Here is a 22,249-nt window from a genome sequence, read left to right as displayed (position 1 = left end):
GGTGTAGACTACCACATGCTGCCCTACTGTCAGTCTGGGGAGGGTGTAGACTACCACATGCTGCCCTACTGTCGGTCTGGGGAGGGTGTAGACTACCACATGCTGCCCTACTGTCGGTCTGGGGAGGGTGTAGACTACCACATGCTGCCCTACTGTCGGTCTGGAGAGGGTGTAGACTACCACATGCTGCCCTACTGTTGGCCTGGGGAGGGTGTAGACTACCACATGCTGCCCTACTGTCAGTCTGGGGAGGGTGTAGACTACCACATGCTGCCCTACTGTTGGCCTGGGGAGGGTGTAGACTACCACATGCTGCCCTACTGTCAGTCTGGAGAGGGTGTAGACTACCACATGCTGCCCTACTGTCAGTCTGGGGAGGGTGTAGACTACCACATGCTGCCCTACTGTCGGTCTGGGGAGGGTGTAGACTACCACATGCTGCCCTACTGTCGGTCTGGGGAGGGTGTAGACTACCACATGCTGCCCTACTGTCGGTCTGGAGAGGGTGTAGACTACCACATGCTGCCCTACTGTCGGTCTGGGGAGGGTGTAGACTACCACATGCTGCCCTACTGTCGGTCTGGGGAGGGTGTAGACTACCACATGCTGCCCTACTGTCGGTCTGGGGAGGGTGTAGACTACCACATGCTGCCCTACTGTCGGTCTGGAGAGGGTGTAGACTACCACATGCTGCCCTACTGTTGGCCTGGGGAGGGTGTAGACTACCACATGCTGCCCTACTGTCGGTCTGGGGAGGGTGTAGACTACCACATGCTGCCCTACTGTCAGTCTGGGGAGGGTGTAGACTACCACATACCACATGCTGCCCTACTGTCGGTCTGGAGAGGGTGTAGACTACCACATGCTGCCCTACTGTCGGTCTGGGGAGGGTGTAGACTACCACATGCTGCCCTAATGTCGGTCTGGGGAGGGTGTAGACTACCACATGCTGCCCTACTCTCGGTCTGGAGAGGGTGTAGACTACCAGATGCTGCCCTACTGTCTGGGGAGGGTGTAGACTACCACATGCTGCCCTACTGTCGGTCTGGGGAGGGTGTAGTCTACCACATGCTGCCCTACTGTCGGTCTGGGGAGGGTGTAGACTACCACATGCTGCCATACTGTCGGTCTGGGGAGGGTGTAGACTATCACATGCTGCCCTACTGTCTGGAGAGGGTGTAGACTACCACATGCTGCCCTACTGTCGGTCTGGGGAGGGTGTAGACTACCACATGCTGCCATACTGTCGGTCTGGGGAGGGTGTAGACTATCACATGCTGCCCTACTGTCTGGAGAGGGTGTAGACTACCACATGCTGCCCTACTGTCGGTCTGGGGAGGGTGTAGACTACCACATGCTGCCCTACTGTCTGGAGAGGGTGTAGACTACCACATGCTGCCCTACTGTGTGGAGAGGGTGTATACTACCACATGCTGCCCTACTGTGTGGAGAGGGTGTATACTATCACATGCTGCCCTACTGTCTGGAGAGGGTGTAGACTACCACATGCTGCCCTACTGTGTGGAGAGGGTGTAGACTACCACATGCTGCCCTACTGTGTGGAGAGGGTGTAGACTACCACATGCTGCCCTACTGTGTGGAGAGGGTGTAGACTACCACATGCTGCCCTACTGTGTGGAGAGGGTGTAGACTACCACATGCTGCCCTACTGTCTGGAGAGGGTGTAGACTACCACATGCTGCCCTACTGTGTGGGGCGGCGTGGCTCAGGGGTAGAGCGGGTCGTCCAATGATCGAAGGGTTGGTGGTTCGAATCCCGCTCAAGCCCATGTCCATCCCACTGCCGTTGTGTCCTTGGGCAAGACACTTAACCTACTTGCCTCGTATGAATGTGTATGCATGTGAATGAATGTTGGTGGTGGTCGGAGGGGCCGTAGGCGATGAGTATTCGCCACACTTCCGTGAGTCTGCCTCAGGGCAGCTCTGGCTGCAATTGTAGCTTACCACGACCGGTATGACTGTGTATGAACGAATAATGGACTCTGTAAGCGCTCTGGGGTCACTGGGGTGTCACGAAGAGCGCTATATAAATCCAATCCATTATTATTATTATTATTACTGTCGGTCTGGGGAGGGTGTAGACTACCACATGCTGCCCTACTGTCGGTCTGGGGAGGGTGTAGACTACCACATGCTGCCCTACTGTCAGTCTGGGGAGGGTGTAGACTACCATATGCTGCCTTACTGTCGGTCTGGGGAGGGTGTAGACTACCACATGCTGCCCTACTGTCAGTCTGGGGAGGGTGTAGACTACCACATGCTGCCCTACTGTCAGTCTGGGGAGGGTGTAGACTACCACATGCTGCCCTATTGTCAGTCTGGGGAGGGTGTAGACTACCACATGCTGCCCTACTGTCGGTCTGGGGAAGGTGTAGACTACCACATGATCCCCTCCCTGCTGAACAGGCGCCCCAACCGACCAGTAGGAGTCGTTATTGCAAACCAGGACTCATATTCTACCGGCTTCCCACCCGTGAACACGGCTTTGTGTCGTAGGGACGACTGACCGAGCCGGAGGTACCGCTGACACCAGGATCGAGTAGGCGAGTGCTAAGAACTCAAGAACTACATTACCCAGCTGCCCCAAGAAAGTGTGAAATGTGCAGGGATGTGATTTTTCCGTTTTTAACCGGATTTCCGGTTTTTATATCCATAAAAAAGAAAAAAAAATTATTTATTTAAAAAAAATATGTTTTGTTTATTTTCCCACCTGGTCTAAGTGAAACGCGAAAGCAACATGTATCAGACTATAATGCTATTCTTGCATAACAGATTTTCATTGGCTATAGATAATGTTAGCAGTTTTGTTGAGTGGCGCGCGCGAGATGCTGTAAAGACGTCAACACACTAACACTGGATTGCTTTTGTAAAACTGACCAACCAGGGAAGGTTAGTTGCAAGCAATGCCGCAGTCTGCCACTCAACACTACTCAAGGGAGAGCAAGCATTGTCCAGTTAATGTGAAGCTCTGTAGAAACATCAAACTCTCACGCATGAGGTACAGAAGCCAACTAGACATAACCAAGAAGCTGAGATGGAGAAATGTCACCACCTTCATTCTCAAAATCGACCTGAGAGCAAAAGAAAAGCAAAAGAGTCCATTAGTCCAACTGCAACCCTTCGCAGTAGGCAAGACTACCAGAGGAGGCGGTTACAGGTGTTGCACAATCTGGTTGCAAAGAAGAAAAGATAAGGTCCTAACGTTAGTGTTTGAGCCAGGATGACTTGGGAGGGGTCAAGATGACCCCCTTCAAATTTTTTAGGGGGACACTGATATATTTGATTAATTTTCTTTGTCCCTTTCCTCTCCCACCTTCCTCTTCCCTGTGAACAGTTCAATATATACAAATAAAATGTGTTCATTCATTCAAAAATTAAATAAAAATATCGTTTAGAAAATGTTCAGGTCACATCCCTGTATAGACCACCGCAACACTTCGGGGATTCTGAGATCATGGGAGAGAGAGCGGGGGGAGAAAATGAATGAATGTGGATGAGAGCCTCGACATTAAGTGGTTGTTGCTACGGCACCTACTCCCGAACCCCACATGCGCAGATTGGTAGACTCCATGGGCAATCTGTGCATGCGTAGTTCGGGAGTAGGTGCGAAAAAGTAACTATAGCTCGGCAGAGAAAGTGCCGATCGACTTGGGACTGGTCTCTCAGTGTTCAGGAGACTCAGGCGTATAAAAGTCTATTGGTTCATGTCTCCAGCACCCCCACAGCCGTAGCTACAACCACTTAATGTCAAGGCTCTCCTCCACATTCATAAATTTTCTCCCCCCACTGCAGTGGTCTATTGATACGCACTGCAGAACAGTGAGATGGCATATTTCCTCTGTTGTGCCTCTTGGTGTCACATTGAGTGAAAGGAAACAATAAAACGCTACCTTGGAAGAAATCTGAGTACAATGGATCAACTTTATTGAACAACAGCCAGGATGTTTAGAATGCATTTCACTTTCATGCAGTATTTAAAACCAGTGCATTAATTGATAGCAGGGTTCATATGGTGTGTTTGTCCTTATTGTTGGGGTTAAATAATAATAATAATAATTATTATCATTATTATTATTACTACTATTGCTAGTAGTAGTATTCCTCAAATAATTAAAATGACCAATATGTTTATGATCGTATATGACATTAAATGTATGTATCTATCAATTATAAACAAAATTGTTTATAATATATCACAGTAAGGGCACCACTGTATGTTCTATTTTATGGATAGAGACACAAATGAGTGTGTAGTATCACACAAATAAATATGCACACTATGCATCTTATAAAATGCACACAAACAATTACTACTCTAATAAATCAAAGCATACCCACGGCACGCAATCCCTGCGGTATGAGGAATAGGGATTATGCAGCAAATGAACAGTGATTATAACGGTAATGAATATTGAGTAAGCTGACTTTGTGTGTCAATCGGTTCTGAGTTATTCTCCCATGTATTCGGTAGATCCACCGATGAGTGTGAATACGGGAGCGAGGCTAAGCAGAGACCGTGGGGTTAGGTAGAATATAACTGTAACTATTTATGAAGGGCAGCGCGTGATTGATTGATTGATTGAAAACTTTAATTAACAGATTGCAGAATGGGTACAATACAGCTCAATACACACAATTGTTAAGGGGATGCAGACCAGAGAAAGACTTTCGTCTTGTTTACATCAGGGTCCCCCATTTTCAATTCATAATGACATTTATGGCATACACAACATACAGATATACAGATATAAAAATCGAATCTAATCATCTAATCTAATCATGACATACACATATACAGTACTGATCATCATGATGGCGCCGCACTGTCCGGCAGCCTCTCTGTTGGCTCCGTCGAGACTGCTTTATTTGGTAAATCTTTATGGTTTTACGTGTGTTTTTTTGTGTACCAACTGCTGGTGCATTTAATATATATATGACCGACAATCACTGATCGACATTGGATTACAGCCACTCACCGCTTGGACTGCTATCTCGACCGGGTCGCTGTCGAACAATGGCCGGTGGAGATCCTGAAGCAAACAACAACCCTCCCAGACAGAAGAGGGCTGGAATCCGAAACAGACTGAGATCGAGGGCCCACAGGACACCCCTACCCAGCATATTGTTGGCCAATGTACAATCCATAGAAAACCAACTGGACGACATCAGAGCAAGAATCCAAATCCAGAGGGACATTCGGGACTGCAACGTCTTTTGTTTCACCGAGACTTGGTTGACTCCGGATGTCCCGAACCACGCAATAGAACCGGCAGAAAACGTCTTTGTTCTCCGCAAAGGACCGAATGGCAGAAGAATCGGGGAAGACGAGAGGCGGCGGCGTAGCCTTCATGGTAAACAAGGAGTGGTGCAATCCATGCAACACAAAGGAATTGTCAAACCACTGCTCCCCAAACCTGGAGTTTATAACCATCAAATGCTGACCTTTCTTTCTTCCAAGGGAGTTAACGTCCATCATGCAAACACTGGGGTCGCACTCTCGAAGCTACACGACGAGGTAAACAAACTACAAACAGCTAATGTTGACGCTGCTATTTTGGTTTTGGGTGATTTCAATAGCGCAAGTCTTAAAAAGGTGTTGCCGAATTTCTATCAGCCTGTGACTTGTCCCGCCAGAGGCGAGAACATATTAGACCATTGCTACTCGCAATTTAAGAACGGGTACAAGTCACTGGCTCTTAGCCCATTTGGCAAATCTGACCACGACGCCATCTTTCTTATGTCAAAGTATAAAGAAAGTCTCAAGCGCGTTCCTGTAGTAACGCGAGAAATGAGGCGTTGATGTGTGGAATCGGGGGATGCGCTCCAAGCTGCACTAGAATGTACAGACTGGAGTGTGTTCCGTGATAACACAGACAATATTAATGACTACACTGAAACGGTGACTTTGACTTTGTCTCTACTCTGGTAGAAGAAACAATTCCCTCTACCACAATTAGAGTTTACCCAAACCAAAAGCCCTGGGTAGACAAATCCGTCCATGAGGCTCTGAAAGCGTGCACCTCAGCCTACAATGCCGGACTTGTGACAGGCAACATGAATGAACACAAGGCGGCGAGATACAACGTAAGGAGAACAGTAATAGAGGCAAAACAGAGCTACAGGGATAAAGTTGAACTTCAGTTTGAACAGGCTGACTCCAGAGGTATGTGGCAGGGCCTTAGAATGATGACAGATTACAAAGGCACCTCCCTCAAGCTGAACAGTGACATCTCCTTGGCAAATAATCTCAATACCTTCTATGCGAGGTTTGAGGCTGTGAATAACAACACCAGCCTACAAACCACTGCAATGGAGGGGGGGGGGGCACTGCCGATGGAGACTCAGTGTTCAGGTTAACAGAACATGAGGTGAGGAGGACCTTTAAGAAAGTGAATATCAGGAAGGCAGCAGGACCGGACGGTATCTCCGGCCGCATCCTAAAAGTCTGTGCCGACCAATTGGCCCCGGTATTCACTGACATATTTAACCTGTCCTTAGAACAGGCTGTCATCCCCACCTGTCTGAAGAAGTCCACCATTATCCCTGTACCCAAAAAAGTCTACGCCCGCTTGCCTCAACGACTACTGCCCTGTAGCTCTCACCTCCATAGCTATGAAGGGCTTTGAGAAGCTTGTGAAGGGCTACATCTGTTCCTCCCTCCCCATCAACCTGGACCCTGTGCAATTTGCATACCGCCCTAACAGGTCCACGGAGGACGCAATAGCCATGTGCTGCACACGGCAGCATCACACCTGGACAAGAGGCAGGGGAACTATGTGAGAATGCTGTTCATCGACTACAGCTCAGCATTCAATACCATAGTCCCCTCCAAACTCATCGCCAAGCTCAGGGACCTGGGCTTGAACTATGACCTCTGCCAGTGGGTCTTGGACTTCCTGACTGGTACACCCCAGGTGGGGAGAGCAGGCAACTGCACCTCCTCATCCATCACCCTCAACATAGGGGCCCCCCAGGGCTGTGTTCTGACTGAGTCCCCTCCTCTACTCGCTGTACACACACAACTGTGTGGCACAGTGGAACAACAACACAATCATCAAATTTTCTGACGACACAGTAGTGGTGAGCCTGATCTCTGCAAACGATGAGAGGGTCTACCTGGAAGAGGTAGAGAATCTGTCGCGGTGGTGTCAGGAGAACTGCCTCTCCCTGAACGTCAGCAAAACAAAAGAGATGATTGTGTAGGTCGGGGTCAGGGACTACAGCCCCCTCAGCATCGACGGGGCACCGGTTGAGAGAGTGAACAGTTTTAAGTACCTCGGAGTCCACATATCCGAGGACTTGACATGGACCACACACATTGACAGTGTAATCAAGAAGGCACAGCAACGCCTCTACTTCCTTAGGTGCCTAAGGAAGTTCAAAGTGAGTCAGAAGATCCTTAAGAACTTCTACTCATGCACAATAGAGAGCATCCTGACTGGCAATATCACCTCCTGGTTTGGGAATAGTACTGCACAAGACCGCAGCAGACTGCAGAGTGGCCCATTCAGCTGAATGCACAATTGGAGGTGGGCTTCCCACTCTCCAAGACAGTTACAACAAGCGTTGCATGGGTAAGGCTAAGAGAATAATCAAAGACTCCAGCCACCCAAACAACTGCCTCTTTGAACTGCTGCGGTCAGGCAAGCGATACCGGAGTCTCATGGCCAGCACAGAGAGACTCAGAAGGAGCTTCTATCCCCAGGCCATCAGGATGCTCAAAGACAATAACACTATGTAACAAACCATCAAATACACTCACAGCACACACATCCACACGCACACACTCACTTTAAATAAACAACTCACTGCAGCACCCACTTTAGACACTTTAACACACTTTATGTTATGGTTTGTAACCGACCCCAATCGCACAACACAAGACAGGTATGATGGTTTGCCAAGAAACAGATATTTATTTAGAACAGGGAAAAAGGGCACTGTCCCTTTAAGGGAGAAAACACAAAACACTGGAATAACACAAGAGGGGAAGGTAAAGTGCCTTTAAGAGGCGGGCAGGAAAAGGGAACACTATGGGAAGGTAAGGGAACGCCTAAGGGAAGGTTAAGGGAACGCCTAGGGAACAGAGGAACTAGAGACTAGGAGAACTAGGGAATAGAGGACTAGGGACTAGGTGGAACTAGAAGGGGAGAACTTGGGACAGAGGGGACTGAGGCCCGCGGAGGCGGGCTGGGGAAACAGGGAGGAACTGGGGACAGAGAACCGCGGAGGCGGGCTGGGGACAGGGAGGAACTGGGGACTGGTGGGAAAACATCTGGGCCGCTCTGCAGAACAGAGGAGAGGGTTAATATTCAAAGGGAACAAACAGAGCAGATGCAGAACAGTCCAAATAACAAAGTAACAAAGTAAATACTATCTTCGTGTGAACAAACACACAGTGGGAGATGAAATGTCCAAAATAATATCCACGAGAGAACAAAACAGAGTGGGAGATGAAATGTCCAAACTAATAACTAAGTGAGAACTAAAGGAGGCAATACGCTGGGTGAGTGACATCACAATCAAAACTCACCCAGGCGTATGCGTAATGGTGCAGGAACAGCAGCGGGACGAGGGCAAGGGGCATTACGCTGAGTGAGTGACATCACAATCAAAACTCACCCAGGCGTATGCGTAAAGGTACAGGGACAGCAGCGGGAACGGGGGCAAGAGGCATTACGCTGAGTGAGTGACATCACAATCAAAACTCACCCAGGCGTATGCGTAAAGGTACAGGGACAGCAGCGGGTACGGGGGCAAAAAGCATTACGCTGAGTGAGTGACATCACAATCAAAACTCACCCAGGCGTATGCGTAAAGGTACAGGGACAGCAGCGGGAACGGGGGCAAGGGCACTACGCTGGGTGAGTGACATCACAATCAAAACTCACCCAGGCGTATGCGTAATGGTACAGGGACAGCAGCGGGGCGAGGGCAACGCCACCGGGTGGCTGGCTGTCCGAGCCGAGGGACAGAGTGCTGGAACAGTGGCGGTGGCGAGGGTGTCGTCCACCGGGTAGCCGACTGTCGGAGCCGAGGAACAGAGTGCTGGAACAGTGGCGGTGGCGAGGGTGTCGTCCACCGGGTAGCCGCTGTCGGAGCCGAGGAACAGAGTGCGCGCCACACCTTGGTGTGCGCGTCGGAACAGTGGCGGTGGCGAGGGTGTCGTCCACCGGGTAGCCGCTGTCGGAGCCGAGGAACAGAGTGCGCGCCACACCTTGGTGTGCGCGTCGGAACAGTGGCGGTGGCGAGGGTGTCGTCCACCGGGTAGCCGCTGTCGGAGCCGAGGAACAGAGTGCGCGCCACACCTTGGTGTGCGCGTCGGAACAGTGGCGGTGGCGAGGGTGTCGTCCACCGGGTAGCCGCTGTCGGAGCCGAGGAACAGAGTGCGCGCCACACCTTGGTGTGCGCGTCGGAACAGTGGCGGTGGCGAGGGTGTCGTCCACCGGGTAGCCGCTGTCGGAGCCGAGGAACAGAGTGCGCGCCACACCTTGGTGTGCGCGTCGGAACCGAGAGACGCCTCGGGGTGCGTCTGCGAGGAGGAGTGTGCCAAGCACGAAGGTCTGGAAGATGCGCGTCGGCGCGCTGAGGTCTGGAGAGCGTGCCAAGCTCGAAGGTCTGGAAGATGCGCGTCTGTGCGCTGGTACGGAGGAGCGTGCCAAACTCGAAGGTCTGGAAGATGCGCGTCAGTGCGCTGGTACGGAGGAGCGTGCCAAGCTCGAAGGTCTGGAAGATGCGCGTCTGTGCGCTGGTACGGAGGAGCGTGCCAAGCTCGAAGGTCTGAAGTGGAACACTGGAATACCTCCCGTAGAGGATTAGAGAGCGCAGTACAGTGTCTCCCTCCAGGCAAACGGCGGCAGGTGGCGAAGGCTTGAGCGCATCTGGCGCGCTGGTCTGGAGTGGAACACTGGAATACCTCCCGTAGAGAATTAGAGAGCGCAGTACAATGTCTCCCTCCAGGCAAACGGCGACAGGTGGCCAAAGCCCTTGAAGATGCGCGTTGCGCGCTGGTGACTGGAGAGCGTGCCAAGCCCTTGCAGATGCGCGTTGCGCGCTGGTGACTGGAGAGCGTGCCAAGCCCGAGGGTCCGGGAGATGCGCGTTGGTCTAGATGTGCGTCAGGACGAACAGCTGCGCTGGGGTCTGCAGTGGAGCGCTGGGGTGCCTCCCGTGGAAGTTACAGGGAGCGCAGAACAGTCTCCTCCACAGGCTACGGCGACAGCAGACGAAGGCTGGAGCAAAACATCTCAAGGCTGGAGAAATCCATATACAGCATTGGTAGACCAGAGGATCTCCCGAAAGAGTCTAGATGTTAGAGAATATGACTCAGCATGAATACAACACGACCCCACGCCGAAACGAGGGGAAGAGCCCTGGTATTTAAAGCCCACAGGGGAACTAATTAGCCTGCCACCACAGGTGCGAGAGGTAATTGATAATAGTCCAGGTGTGGCCACTGAGAGTAAACGAGAGTAAAGAACGAGAGGGTGGGGGCTAGAGAGAGTGAGTGAGAAGGGAATTTCTAACAGTATAGGCTCAAAGAAACAGAGAAAAGGTGGTGAGCAGCGGGCAAAACCTCACAGTACCCCCCCCTCAACGGGAGCCACCCGGCGACCCAAAACAAATACAGACAGAGTGGCAGGGGGCAAAACAAGAGGTACTGGCCAAGCCAGCAGGGGAAGCCACCACAAGAGTGGGGCTAGCAAAAGAAACGGGGTCGCCGAGGGGTAACTAGGGTAGAAGAGGGGCAACTGGGGGAACTGGTCTAGAGGAACTGGGTCTAGAGAACTAGTCTAGCGAACTGGGCAAGAGAACCGGTCTAGAGAACTGGTTTAGAGAACTGGTCTAGAGAACTGGCCTAGAGGAACTGGTCTAGAGGAACTGAGGGGCAAGCAGGGTAGCTAAGGGGTAACCATGGTAGCACCGGGAAAGGGCTAGCAGAGGGAAGGTTAGCTGCTAGGGCACTGATAGCTACAGGGCCTATGCTAGCTGTACTGCTACATCAACATAGAGGCTGCGCAAGCTGCCGGAGCTAGGCTAGCAGAGGGAAAGGGTAGCTGCCAGGGCACTGATAGCTACAGGGCCTATGCTAGCTGTACTGCTACATCAACATAGAGGCTGCGCTAGCTGCCGAGCTAGGCTGGCAGACAGGGCTGGACCAGCATGAGAGAACGAGCTAGCTGGAAGGACAGTCCTAGCTGTGTGGATGGTACACAAAAAAGTGGAGGCCATGCAGAGGGACCGGGTTAGCTGCTTGGGCCTGGCTAGCTACAGGGCCTATGTCAGCTGCAAGGCTGCATTAACATAGAGGCTGTGCTAACAGCCGGGGCCAAGCTAGCAGACTGGGACCATGCAGAGGGAAACTGGGTTAGCTGCCAGGGCATGGCTAGCTACAGGGGGGTCAAACAGGGCTAAACGGGAAGCAAACAGGGGAGCTAACCGGGGAGACTAACAAGCTAAACAAGGGAGCTAAACAGGACTAACAAGGAAGCTAGAGGGAACAAGAAAAAAAAAGGCAAACTCAACATACACCGTCTGTGCTGGCTGGGGTCGTCGATTTGGTGGGGTCGTACTGTTATGGTTTGTAACCGACCCCAATCGCACAACACAAGACAGGTATGATGGTTTGCCAAGAAACAGATATTTATTTAGAACAGGGAAAAAGGGCACTGTCCCTTTAAGGGAGAAAACACAAAACACTGGAATAACACAAGAGGGGAAGGTAAAGTGCCTTTAAGAGGCGGGCAGGAAAAGGGAACACTATGGGAAGGTAAGGGAACGCCTAAGGGAAGGTTAAGGGAACGCCTAGGGAACAGAGGAACTAGAGACTAGGAGAACTAGGGAATAGAGGACTAGGGACTAGGTGGAACTAGAAGGGGAGAACTTGGGACAGAGGGGACTGAGGCCCGCGGAGGCGGGCTGGGGAAACAGGGAGGAACTGGGGACAGAGAACCGCGGAGGCGGGCTGGGGACAGGGAGGAACTGGGGACTGGTGGGAAAACATCTGGGCCGCTCTGCAGAACAGAGGAGAGGGTTAATATTCAAAGGGAACAAACAGAGCAGATGCAGAACAGTCCAAATAACAAAGTAACAAAGTAAATACTATCTTCGTGTGAACAAACACACAGTGGGAGATGAAATGTCCAAAATAATATCCACGAGAGAACAAAACAGAGTGGGAGATGAAATGTCCAAACTAATAACTAAGTGAGAACTAAAGGAGGCAATACGCTGGGTGAGTGACATCACAATCAAAACTCACCCAGGCGTATGCGTAATGGTGCAGGAACAGCAGCGGGACGAGGGCAAGGGGCATTACGCTGAGTGAGTGACATCACAATCAAAACTCACCCAGGCGTATGCGTAAAGGTACAGGGACAGCAGCGGGAACGGGGGCAAGAGGCATTACGCTGAGTGAGTGACATCACAATCAAAACTCACCCAGGCGTATGCGTAAAGGTACAGGGACAGCAGCGGGTACGGGGGCAAAAAGCATTACGCTGAGTGAGTGACATCACAATCAAAACTCACCCAGGCGTATGCGTAAAGGTACAGGGACAGCAGCGGGAACGGGGGCAAGGGCACTACGCTGGGTGAGTGACATCACAATCAAAACTCACCCAGGCGTATGCGTAATGGTACAGGGACAGCAGCGGGGCGAGGGCAACGCCACCGGGTGGCTGGCTGTCCGAGCCGAGGGACAGAGTGCTGGAACAGTGGCGGTGGCGAGGGTGTCGTCCACCGGGTAGCCGACTGTCGGAGCCGAGGAACAGAGTGCTGGAACAGTGGCGGTGGCGAGGGTGTCGTCCACCGGGTAGCCGCTGTCGGAGCCGAGGAACAGAGTGCGCGCCACACCTTGGTGTGCGCGTCGGAACAGTGGCGGTGGCGAGGGTGTCGTCCACCGGGTAGCCGCTGTCGGAGCCGAGGAACAGAGTGCGCGCCACACCTTGGTGTGCGCGTCGGAACAGTGGCGGTGGCGAGGGTGTCGTCCACCGGGTAGCCGCTGTCGGAGCCGAGGAACAGAGTGCGCGCCACACCTTGGTGTGCGCGTCGGAACAGTGGCGGTGGCGAGGGTGTCGTCCACCGGGTAGCCGCTGTCGGAGCCGAGGAACAGAGTGCGCGCCACACCTTGGTGTGCGCGTCGGAACAGTGGCGGTGGCGAGGGTGTCGTCCACCGGGTAGCCGCTGTCGGAGCCGAGGAACAGAGTGCGCGCCACACCTTGGTGTGCGCGTCGGAACCGAGAGACGCCTCGGGGTGCGTCTGCGAGGAGGAGTGTGCCAAGCACGAAGGTCTGGAAGATGCGCGTCGGCGCGCTGAGGTCTGGAGAGCGTGCCAAGCTCGAAGGTCTGGAAGATGCGCGTCTGTGCGCTGGTACGGAGGAGCGTGCCAAGCTCGAAGGTCTGGAAGATGCGCGTCAGTGCGCTGGTACGAAGGAGCGTGCCAAGCTCGAAGGTCTGGAAGATGCGCGTCTGTGCGCTGGTACGGAGGAGCGTGCCAAGCTCGAAGGTCTGAAGTGGAACACTGGAATACCTCCCGTAGAGGATTAGAGAGCGCAGTACAGTGTCTCCCTCCAGGCAAACGGCGGCATGTGGCGAAGGCTTGAGCGCATCTGGCGCGCTGGTCTGGAGTGGAACACTGGAATACCTCCCGTAGAGAATTAGAGAGCGCAGTACAATGTCTCCCTCCAGGCAAACGGCGACAGGTGGCCAAAGCCCTTGAAGATGCGCGTTGCGCGCTGGTGACTGGAGAGCGTGCCAAGCCCTTGCAGATGCGCGTTGCGCGCTGGTGACTGGAGAGCGTGCCAAGCCCGAGGGTCCGGGAGATGCGCGTTGGTCTAGATGTGCGTCAGGACGAACAGCTGCGCTGGGGTCTGCAGTGGAGCGCTGGGGTGCCTCCCGTGGAAGTTACAGGGAGCGCAGAACAGTCTCCTCCACAGGCTACGGCGACAGCAGACGAAGGCTGGAGCAAAACATCTCAAGGCTGGAGAAATCCATATACAGCATTGGTAGACCAGAGGATCTCCCGAAAGAGTCTAGATGTTAGAGAATATGACTCAGCATGAATACAACACGACCCCACGCCGAAACGAGGGGAAGAGCCCTGGTATTTAAAGCCCACAGGGGAACTAATTAGCCTGCCACCACAGGTGCGAGAGGTAATTGATAATAGTCCAGGTGTGGCCACTGAGAGTAAACGAGAGTAAAGAACGAGAGGGTGGGGGCTAGAGAGAGTGAGTGAGAAGGGAATTTCTAACAGTATAGGCTCAAAGAAACAGAGAAAAGGTGGTGAGCAGCGGGCAAAACCTCACACTTTATATTTATTGGTAAAGAGATTTGCACTACAACTCATACCTCATTACACCTTACCCTAAATTGTACCTCATCCCATTTCTGCATTGTACTGTATATTGTATTGTAACTCAGTTACTTTTTCTACTCTGCATTGTATATTGTATATATGTATATTGAACACTTTTGTTTACGTACGTTTGACTTCTATTTTATACTTATTTTATACTTATTTTACCTTGCACACTCTCAGGAGCAAAACAGAAAGAAGCATTTCATATAAAAGTATTCTGTATTTTTGTATGACAACTAATAAAGAAACTTGAACTTGAACTACTGTTACATTTGTGACATACAAGATATGCAAATATACAGTACTGTTAAACAGATCCTAACAGTAAATATATACATACAAGGGGGAGGGAACTGTACATTGATTGATTGATTGATTGATTGATTGAAAATTAACTGATTTATTAACAGATTGCAGAATGGGTACAATACAGTACGGCTCAATACACACAATTGTTGAGCATGAGCTTAACTTTCACGCGGAATGATAACATGGAAGCCAGAGGGCGTGACAGTGACACACAGAGTTATGATAAAGAGAAGACTTCTGAGAATAGCCAGGCTCTGAGTTATTATGTTGTTATGTAACTAGAATAACCGAGGGCACTTTTAGGCTCCTGCCACTCATACAAAAGCACCATTTGCCAAATCGATGGCTGAAACGCAAAACCTCCTATCTGCAAAATGTCGGATGATGAGAAATTCACTTTGGATGATGAGAAACCTCCTATCTGTACCTATTCAGTCTGTCTGCGAGATATTTTCCAAAAGCCAAAAGCAGTGTATTTTATTCGGTATCCTTAAAAGAAATAGCATTCAAGAAAACAACATTTAGTTTTCTCAAAAAAGTGACATTTTCAGATAGGAGGTTTTGCGTTTGAGCGTGTGTTGCGCAGGCTGTGTTATCGATTCATACAGTAAATGCTGGGGTGGAACCCTTAGCTGTGGTGAGGATTGGTAAGGATCGGCAAGGCTTGGAATCCTATAGCAGCCGGGTAACGGTGGTTAGCTAGCCTAACACTTATTATTGATTTACTTTGGTTATTGGCGTATATTTACACAGCTAAACACAACACTACACACACACACAACACTACACACACACACAACATACTCGTTTCTCTCTGTTTCACCCCTGTTGCAATTAATACTCCAGTTCCACCACACCTCTGCACTCTGAGGATCGGCAAGGATCGGCTAGGCTGGGAATCCCATTATTGGCAGAGGAACGGTGGTTAGCTAGCCTGGAACAGGCAGGCCTGTAGCTGAGAGCGTGGCTTGAGAGTAGAGAGCAGAGTGACTTTGAGGAATGGACTGTAGAAGGGCCGCTGTTGCGCGCCAGTTACCGTTGGGATTGTAGAACAACGAAGGCTTGGTTCTGTTCAAAATGCTGTCAGTGAGGCTGTTTACATTTACATTTACATTTAGTCATTTAGCTGACGCTTTTATCCAAAGCGACTTACAAGTTCTGTACGACAAGCCATCAGGAAGGGCACAACTCTATCAGCTGAGTAACAATGTTCATCAAAGTGTTGAGTGCTACAGTGTAGGTTAGTTTATTAGGACAAGTGCAGGCAGGCAGAGATTAGCTAGCAGGGGAGGCAGGCATTTGAGCAACAGGCGTTGGTCCAAGTTGTAGTTTAGTTGTAAACATTGGCCTCTGGCTGGCTGGTTTGTATATTTCTGACACACACTAATGACAAACATTCCTGAATCAATAGACAGCAAACACCTTTTAATGAGTCAAGGAATCCTCCTTGCTGACTGTTAGTGTCAGAGGCGATAATTAGACTCAGCTGCCACACATATGCGCCAGCCACTAATGCATACACCTACTGTAGATGTAGAGCGGGGTAATGTGCAGAGTAATGTGCAGTGATGTGCAGTGTACTTGAGAGCGTAATGTGCAGTGTAATGTGCAGTGTATTGTGCAGAGTAATGTGCAGTAATATGCAGTGTATTGTGCAGAGTAATGTGCAGTAATATGCAGTGTACTTGAGAGTAACATGCAGTGTACATGCTTTGGGAATACAATGTTCTGTTCATCGATAGATCGATGGAGCTTGTTGCCTTTTGAAATCAATTTAATAACTACAATGCCCCTGTTTTTAATACATTATGATATTTAAAGTTGAGATGTGTTTGCAAGCTGTATTTAATGATTTTAGCACACAATGGGAACATTTGGCTTCCTGGCTGAGAGCTCCTAAGGGTAGGAGACAGTGTGAAGAAGAGTATAATTAAGTAAAAGTAGAAGACATGTATTGTAGGTAAAGGTTAACCCTTTACATAGGCTATGAATGAACATTACTCATTGCACAGTGACAGTAAACGGAAATAGGGTTTTCTACCAGAGAGCAAACTGCAGGCTGTCTGAATGCCTAATGGGTGTGAGGGTCGATTGTCCAATCCCCCATCATGCAGTTCAGCCCTATAAAGGAATATTGTGGATGTGTGTTAGCTGTTCCCACCTGCAATGTATATATATATTAGATAACCTCAAAGCAGTGATAATAATAATAATGAATTACATTTATATAGCGCTTTTCTAGACACTCAAAGCGCTTCCCACAATGTAGGGTGGAAATGGCCTCCTTCACCACCACTGGTAGCACCCAACCGTGGGTTACACAGGCTGAATGGCTACCATACACTGGCACCCAGCACACATCACACTACACAATGACTGCCATACACTGGCACCCAGCACACATCACACTACACAATGACTGCCATACACAGGCACCAGGCACACATCACGCTACACAATGACTGCCATACACTGGCACCAGGCACACATCACACTACACAATGGCTGAACGGCTCAGGAGACAGGGATTGATTAAGCCAATTAAGGGGAAGGGATGACACACACACACACACACACACACACACACACACACACACACACACACACACACACACACACACACACACACACACACACACACCCCTCGTCTTCTCTGGTCTCTGTGAGCAGGTGAGCTAGCATCCATGTCTACAGCAGGAGCTGCTAATTTGTGTTACTATGGCACCATAATTCGCCCTCTTACTGCTGTGTCAGAGGAGATAATTAGACTCAGCTGCCACCCATAATGCAGTGCACCAGTCACTAATACACACACATACTGTAGATCAGCGGTTCTCAAACTACGGGTCGCGACCCAAAGTGGGGTCGTGGGTAGGTGACAGTGGGGTTGCGCATTTGCAAGTAAAAAAAAGTATAAAAAAAAATTATGTTCTGGCAACATATTTTGGCTAAATATGCCTCGTTTTATAAATGTGTATTGATAACATAGTGCTGTAATAAAATGTTCTAATAAATATGCATGATCAAGTTCAACAACGTGTGCTTTTATTACGATACTCCTTAATTCCACGTTGAAATTACGTGATGCAAAAAATAATCCTAAATAAAATGGGGTCATGGTATAAAAAAGTTTGATGTGTGTGTGTGTGTGTGTGTGCACTGTGTGTGTGGTGTGCGTGTGTGTGTGTGCGTGTGTGTGTGTGTGTGTGTGTGTGTGTGCGTGTGTGTAGGTGGACCCCTGGGTAACGGAGGGCGGTACCGACCCGTTGCCTCTGGAGGAGGACCACTGTACTGTGGTGGAGGTGACCGAGGAAGAGGTCCAGAACTCGGTCAAGTTCGTCCCCAGTCTCTCAGCAGTGGTAAGGAAGAACACCGGGGGCCCCAAGCATGTTTATTTTCTAATACTTATTATTTATTTTATTTGCCAGGTACTATGCACATTAACCCTTTTCTATACCACACGACCGAAGGTGAACCCTTTACTATCACACTACCGTCGGTAGTGTGATAGTAATGGGTTAACCTGCTGTTGTGTGGCAGTGAAAGTGTTAACCTTCTGTGTATTGTCGCAGTGAGGTAGTGCAGCAGTGAAAGGGTTAATGAGCATTTCTGTAAATGTGCCAGTTAGCCACAAGGGCTAGTTTTGTCACGATAAATCTGCTGAATCGGATACATATATTACAAAGATTAATCGATTAACACAATGGGGACCAGCCACGAGTTTATACGGGTTTCGAATCCATGCGTTGTGGACCAGAGGCACGTATATAGCCGTGGCATTTGTTATTGCTGTTATTCCATTTTAATAACCGGCTCAAGGTCGCCGACCGGCTCTGCAGATCTACCCTCGTCTGTGAAATCGAGTACATGCAATACCGGCCAGATCCTCTTAGGGGCGCCATCGCTCCACTGCAGTATGCCCTGTGGGCGAATGGAAAACTTTATTTTTTTCATTCAGTTTCAGTTTCATTGTAGCCGGATCCTGAACCAACACAATGTACCGTGGATTACGTTTCGAATAGCAGATTTCACCATGGAATAATGGGATTTATCATCAGCCAATGGACATATCGATCTACCAGATGCCGATCGATAACGGGGAAATGCTGGGGGGTATCCCACGGGCTCACGGTAAGACCTTTTTCACCTAAATTACAGCCGGATTGGACCTTGCTGTGAGACGCAAGCAGCCGATCAGTGAATGTGGCTAGTTACACGGACACTGTCATTGGTAATCAATAATACTAAACGACGTCCCCCGCCCCCCCCTTTCATGCATACATGCTTTCGGACAGCCCTGATGATATGCAGTTTGAGTTCTTTCTTTAGCATATCTAAAACGGAAATGCCGTTGAATATAACGTTAGCAGCTATTAGCCATTTATCTAGCCTCCCAGAAAATATATGAGACAAAATCTGCTATATTGCTCATATTCACGACGCTATAAAATGACAACCTATCGATGCATTTTCTTTTCTTTAAGCCATTTTGAAGGGACGGTTTATGAACTCAATTGACAATAAGAATGGACAGATAGCAATACTATAAAGTATAGATATAGTTGTACAAAAAGTTGGACTTGTGTCGAGAAAAGGCAGAGGTAGGGTTGGACTTGGGGCGGAGAAAAGGCTGAGGTAGGGTTGGACTTGGGTCGAGAGAAGGCTGAGGTAGGGTTGGACTTGGAGTGGAGAGAAGGCGGAGGTAGGGTTGGACTTGGAGTGGAGAGAAGGCTGAGGTAGGGTTGGACTTGGGTCGAGAGAAGGCGGAGGTAGGGTTGGACTTGGAGTGGAGAGAAGGCTGAGGTAGGGTTGGACTTGGAGTGGAGAGAAGGCTGAGGTAGGGTTGGACTTGGAGTGGAGAGAAGGCTGAGGTAGGGTTGGACTTGGAGTGGAGAGAAGGCTGAGGTAGGGTTGGACTTGGAGTGGAGAGAAGGCTGGGGTAGGGTTGGACTTGGAGTGGAGAGAAGGCTGGGGTAGGGTTGGACTTGGAGTGGAGAGAAGGCTGAGGTAGGGTTGGACTTGGAGTGGAGAGAAGGCTGAGGTAGGGTTGGACTTGGAGTGGAGAGAAGGCTGAGGTAGGGTTGGACTTGGAGTGGAGAGAAGGCTGGGGTAGGGTTGGACTTGGAGTGGAGAGAAGGCTGAGGTAGGGTTGGACTTGGGGTCGAGAGAAGGCTGAGGTAGGGTTGGACTTGGAGTGGAGAGAAGGCTGAGGTAGGGTTGGACTTGGAGTGGAGAGAAGGCAGGCTGAGGTAGGGTTGGACTTGGAGTGGAGAGAAGGCTGAGGTAGGGTTGGACTTGGAGTGGAGAGAAGGCTGAGGTAGGGTTGGACTTGGAGTGGAGAGAAGGCTGAGGTAGGGTTGGACTTGGAGTGGAGAGAAGGCTGAGGTAGGGTTGGACTTGGAGTGGAGAGAAGGCAGGCTGAGGAAGGGTTGGACTTGGAGTGGAGAGAAGGCAGGCTGAGGTAGGGTTGGACTTGGAGTGGAGAGAAGGCTGGGGTAGGGTTAGACTTGGAGTGGAGAGAAGGCGGAGGTAGGGTTGGACTTGGAGTGGAGAGAAGGCTGAGGTAGGGTTAGACTTGGAGTGGAGAGAAGGCGGAGGTAGGGTTGGACTTGGGATGGAGAGAAGGCTGAGGTAGGGTTGGACTTGGAGTGGAGAGAAGACGGAGGTAGGGTTGGACTTGGAGTGGAGAGAAGGCGGAGGTAGGGTTGGACTTGGAGTGGAGAGAAGGCTGAGGAAGGGTTGGACTTGGAGTGGAGAGAAGGCTGGGGTAGGGTTGGACTTGGAGTGGAGAGAAGACGGAGGTAGGGTTGGACTTGGAGTGGAGAGAAGGCTGAGGTAGGGTTGGACTTGGAGTGGAGAGAAGGCTGAGGAAGGGTTGGACTTGGAGTGGAGAGAAGGCTGAGGTAGGGTTAGACTTGGGGTCGAGAGAAGGCTGAGGTAGGGTTGGATGGTATCCATGGCTACTATTCTTGTGCAACCGCATCATAAACTGGAAGGATATTTTGGCAGAGCACCGACGCAAGTGTCTCTGGCAATGGAGGGGGGGGGGGGGGGGGGTCAGGTGTGCCTATATGGTTGGAGAAACACTGGGGAGAGGGGGGTCAGTGAGGTAAGTGGGGGGGGGGGGGGGGGGGGGGGGGGGGTCAGGTGGCGAAGGGCTTTGTAGGTGAGTACCACCAGGATGTAGTAATTGATCCAGTGGGAGCCAGTGGGGGTCTCTGAGGACTGGGGTGATGTGCTGACAGGATGTGGGTTAGAGTCGGGGAGTTGGAGCCAGTTGATGGAGCGGACGCAGAGGCCACTGGGGAGGAGCCAGTTTCGGTCGTCAAGACGGGAGGGAAATGAAGACGTCGATGTGTGTTTCTGCACCGGCCCGTGAGAGAGAGAGGGCCGGTTCTTTGCAATATTGCGGAGGTGGTAGAAGGAGGATTTGACAATTGGTAAATGGTAAATGGCTGCTTTTTTATATAGCACTTTTATCCAAAGCGCTTTACAATTCGTTCCTCACATTTTACCCACTCACTCACACATTCACTCACACATTCACACACCGACGGCGGAGGCGACCATGCAAGGTGCCAACCTGCTCATCGGGAGCAGTTGGGGGTTAAGTGTCTTGCTCAAGGACACATCGACACGCTGTCCGGGAACCTCCGGATTGCCAGACGACTGCTCTACCTCCTGTCGCCCCCCCCCCCCCCCCCCCCCCCCCCCCCCCCTTACATTTGGCAGATGTGAGGGTCGAGGGAGAGGGTTCGGTTCAAGGATCATATCAACGTTTGCATGTTCATTTAGTGTTGCTAATGCCCGCCTGTGTTGTATCATGTGCCTTTTTAATGCCTGCCTGTGTTGTATGTTACATGTTGTTGTAAGTAATGCCTGCCTGTGTTGTATGTGCCTCTTCCAGATCCTGGTGAAGGCCATGCTGAGGAAGCGTTCCTTCACCAACCCCTTCGAATGTCCGAGCAGGAGGGAGGAGAGGTCCATGTCGGCGCCTGGGAACCTGCTCATGTAAGCACCCACTGGTCAAACAACCTGTCAATCACTCAGGTGTCAACACCCCCTTCGTCGCTTCAAATCCAATCCAATCCAATCCAACTTTATTTATAAAGTGCTTTAACAGCCACAGGGGCACAAAGTGCTGTACAGGGGGAGCATATTAAAAACTATTAGCAGCAATAAAAATAGATTAAAAAAAAACAAGAGTACCAAAACAGAGATAAAAAACATTAGGTAAATATAGGCAGCAATACAAATTTAAATAGAGCAAAGGACACAGTAACAAAACGATACAACAATAACACAGTAAAACAATAAGATCATAAAATCAACAAGCTACATGGTGTCGAAAGCCAGAGAGAAAAGGTGGGTCTTAAGGAGGCCTTTAAAACGGGGCAGTGATGAGGTCTAATCTGCAGCGGCAGCTCGTTCCACATTTTGGGGGCGACAACGGAGAAGGTCCCCCCTGAGCTTACGCCTAGTTGTAGGCACTACTGGGAGCAGCTGGTCAGCTGACCTGAGAGAGCGGGAAGGTGTATAGAACTGCAACAGCTCAGAGA

At 50.4% G+C, this 22,249-nt stretch overlaps 1 protein-coding gene across 1 annotated transcript in view; it reads left to right on the top strand.

The window, feature by feature from the left end:
• Positions 1-22,249, top strand: part of camkk1a (calcium/calmodulin-dependent protein kinase kinase 1, alpha a) — a 146,173-nt gene that overhangs the window by 103,474 nt on the left and 20,450 nt on the right. Inside the window, exons 12-13 of the mRNA XM_084319663.1 lie at positions 17,921-18,049; positions 21,598-21,701. Of these exons, the coding sequence (XP_084175789.1) occupies positions 17,921-18,049; positions 21,598-21,701 (233 nt within the window). The remainder of the gene's footprint in view (positions 1-17,920; positions 18,050-21,597; positions 21,702-22,249) is intronic.

Source organism: Notolepis coatsorum, assembly GCF_963971535.1.
Source record: "Notolepis coatsorum genome assembly, chromosome: 8".
In the NCBI taxonomy this organism is placed as follows: domain Eukaryota; kingdom Metazoa; phylum Chordata; class Actinopteri; order Aulopiformes; family Paralepididae; genus Notolepis; species Notolepis coatsorum.
The sequence above is the reverse complement of the archived record's forward strand: the minus strand, read 5'-3'. Positions and strand labels throughout refer to the sequence as shown.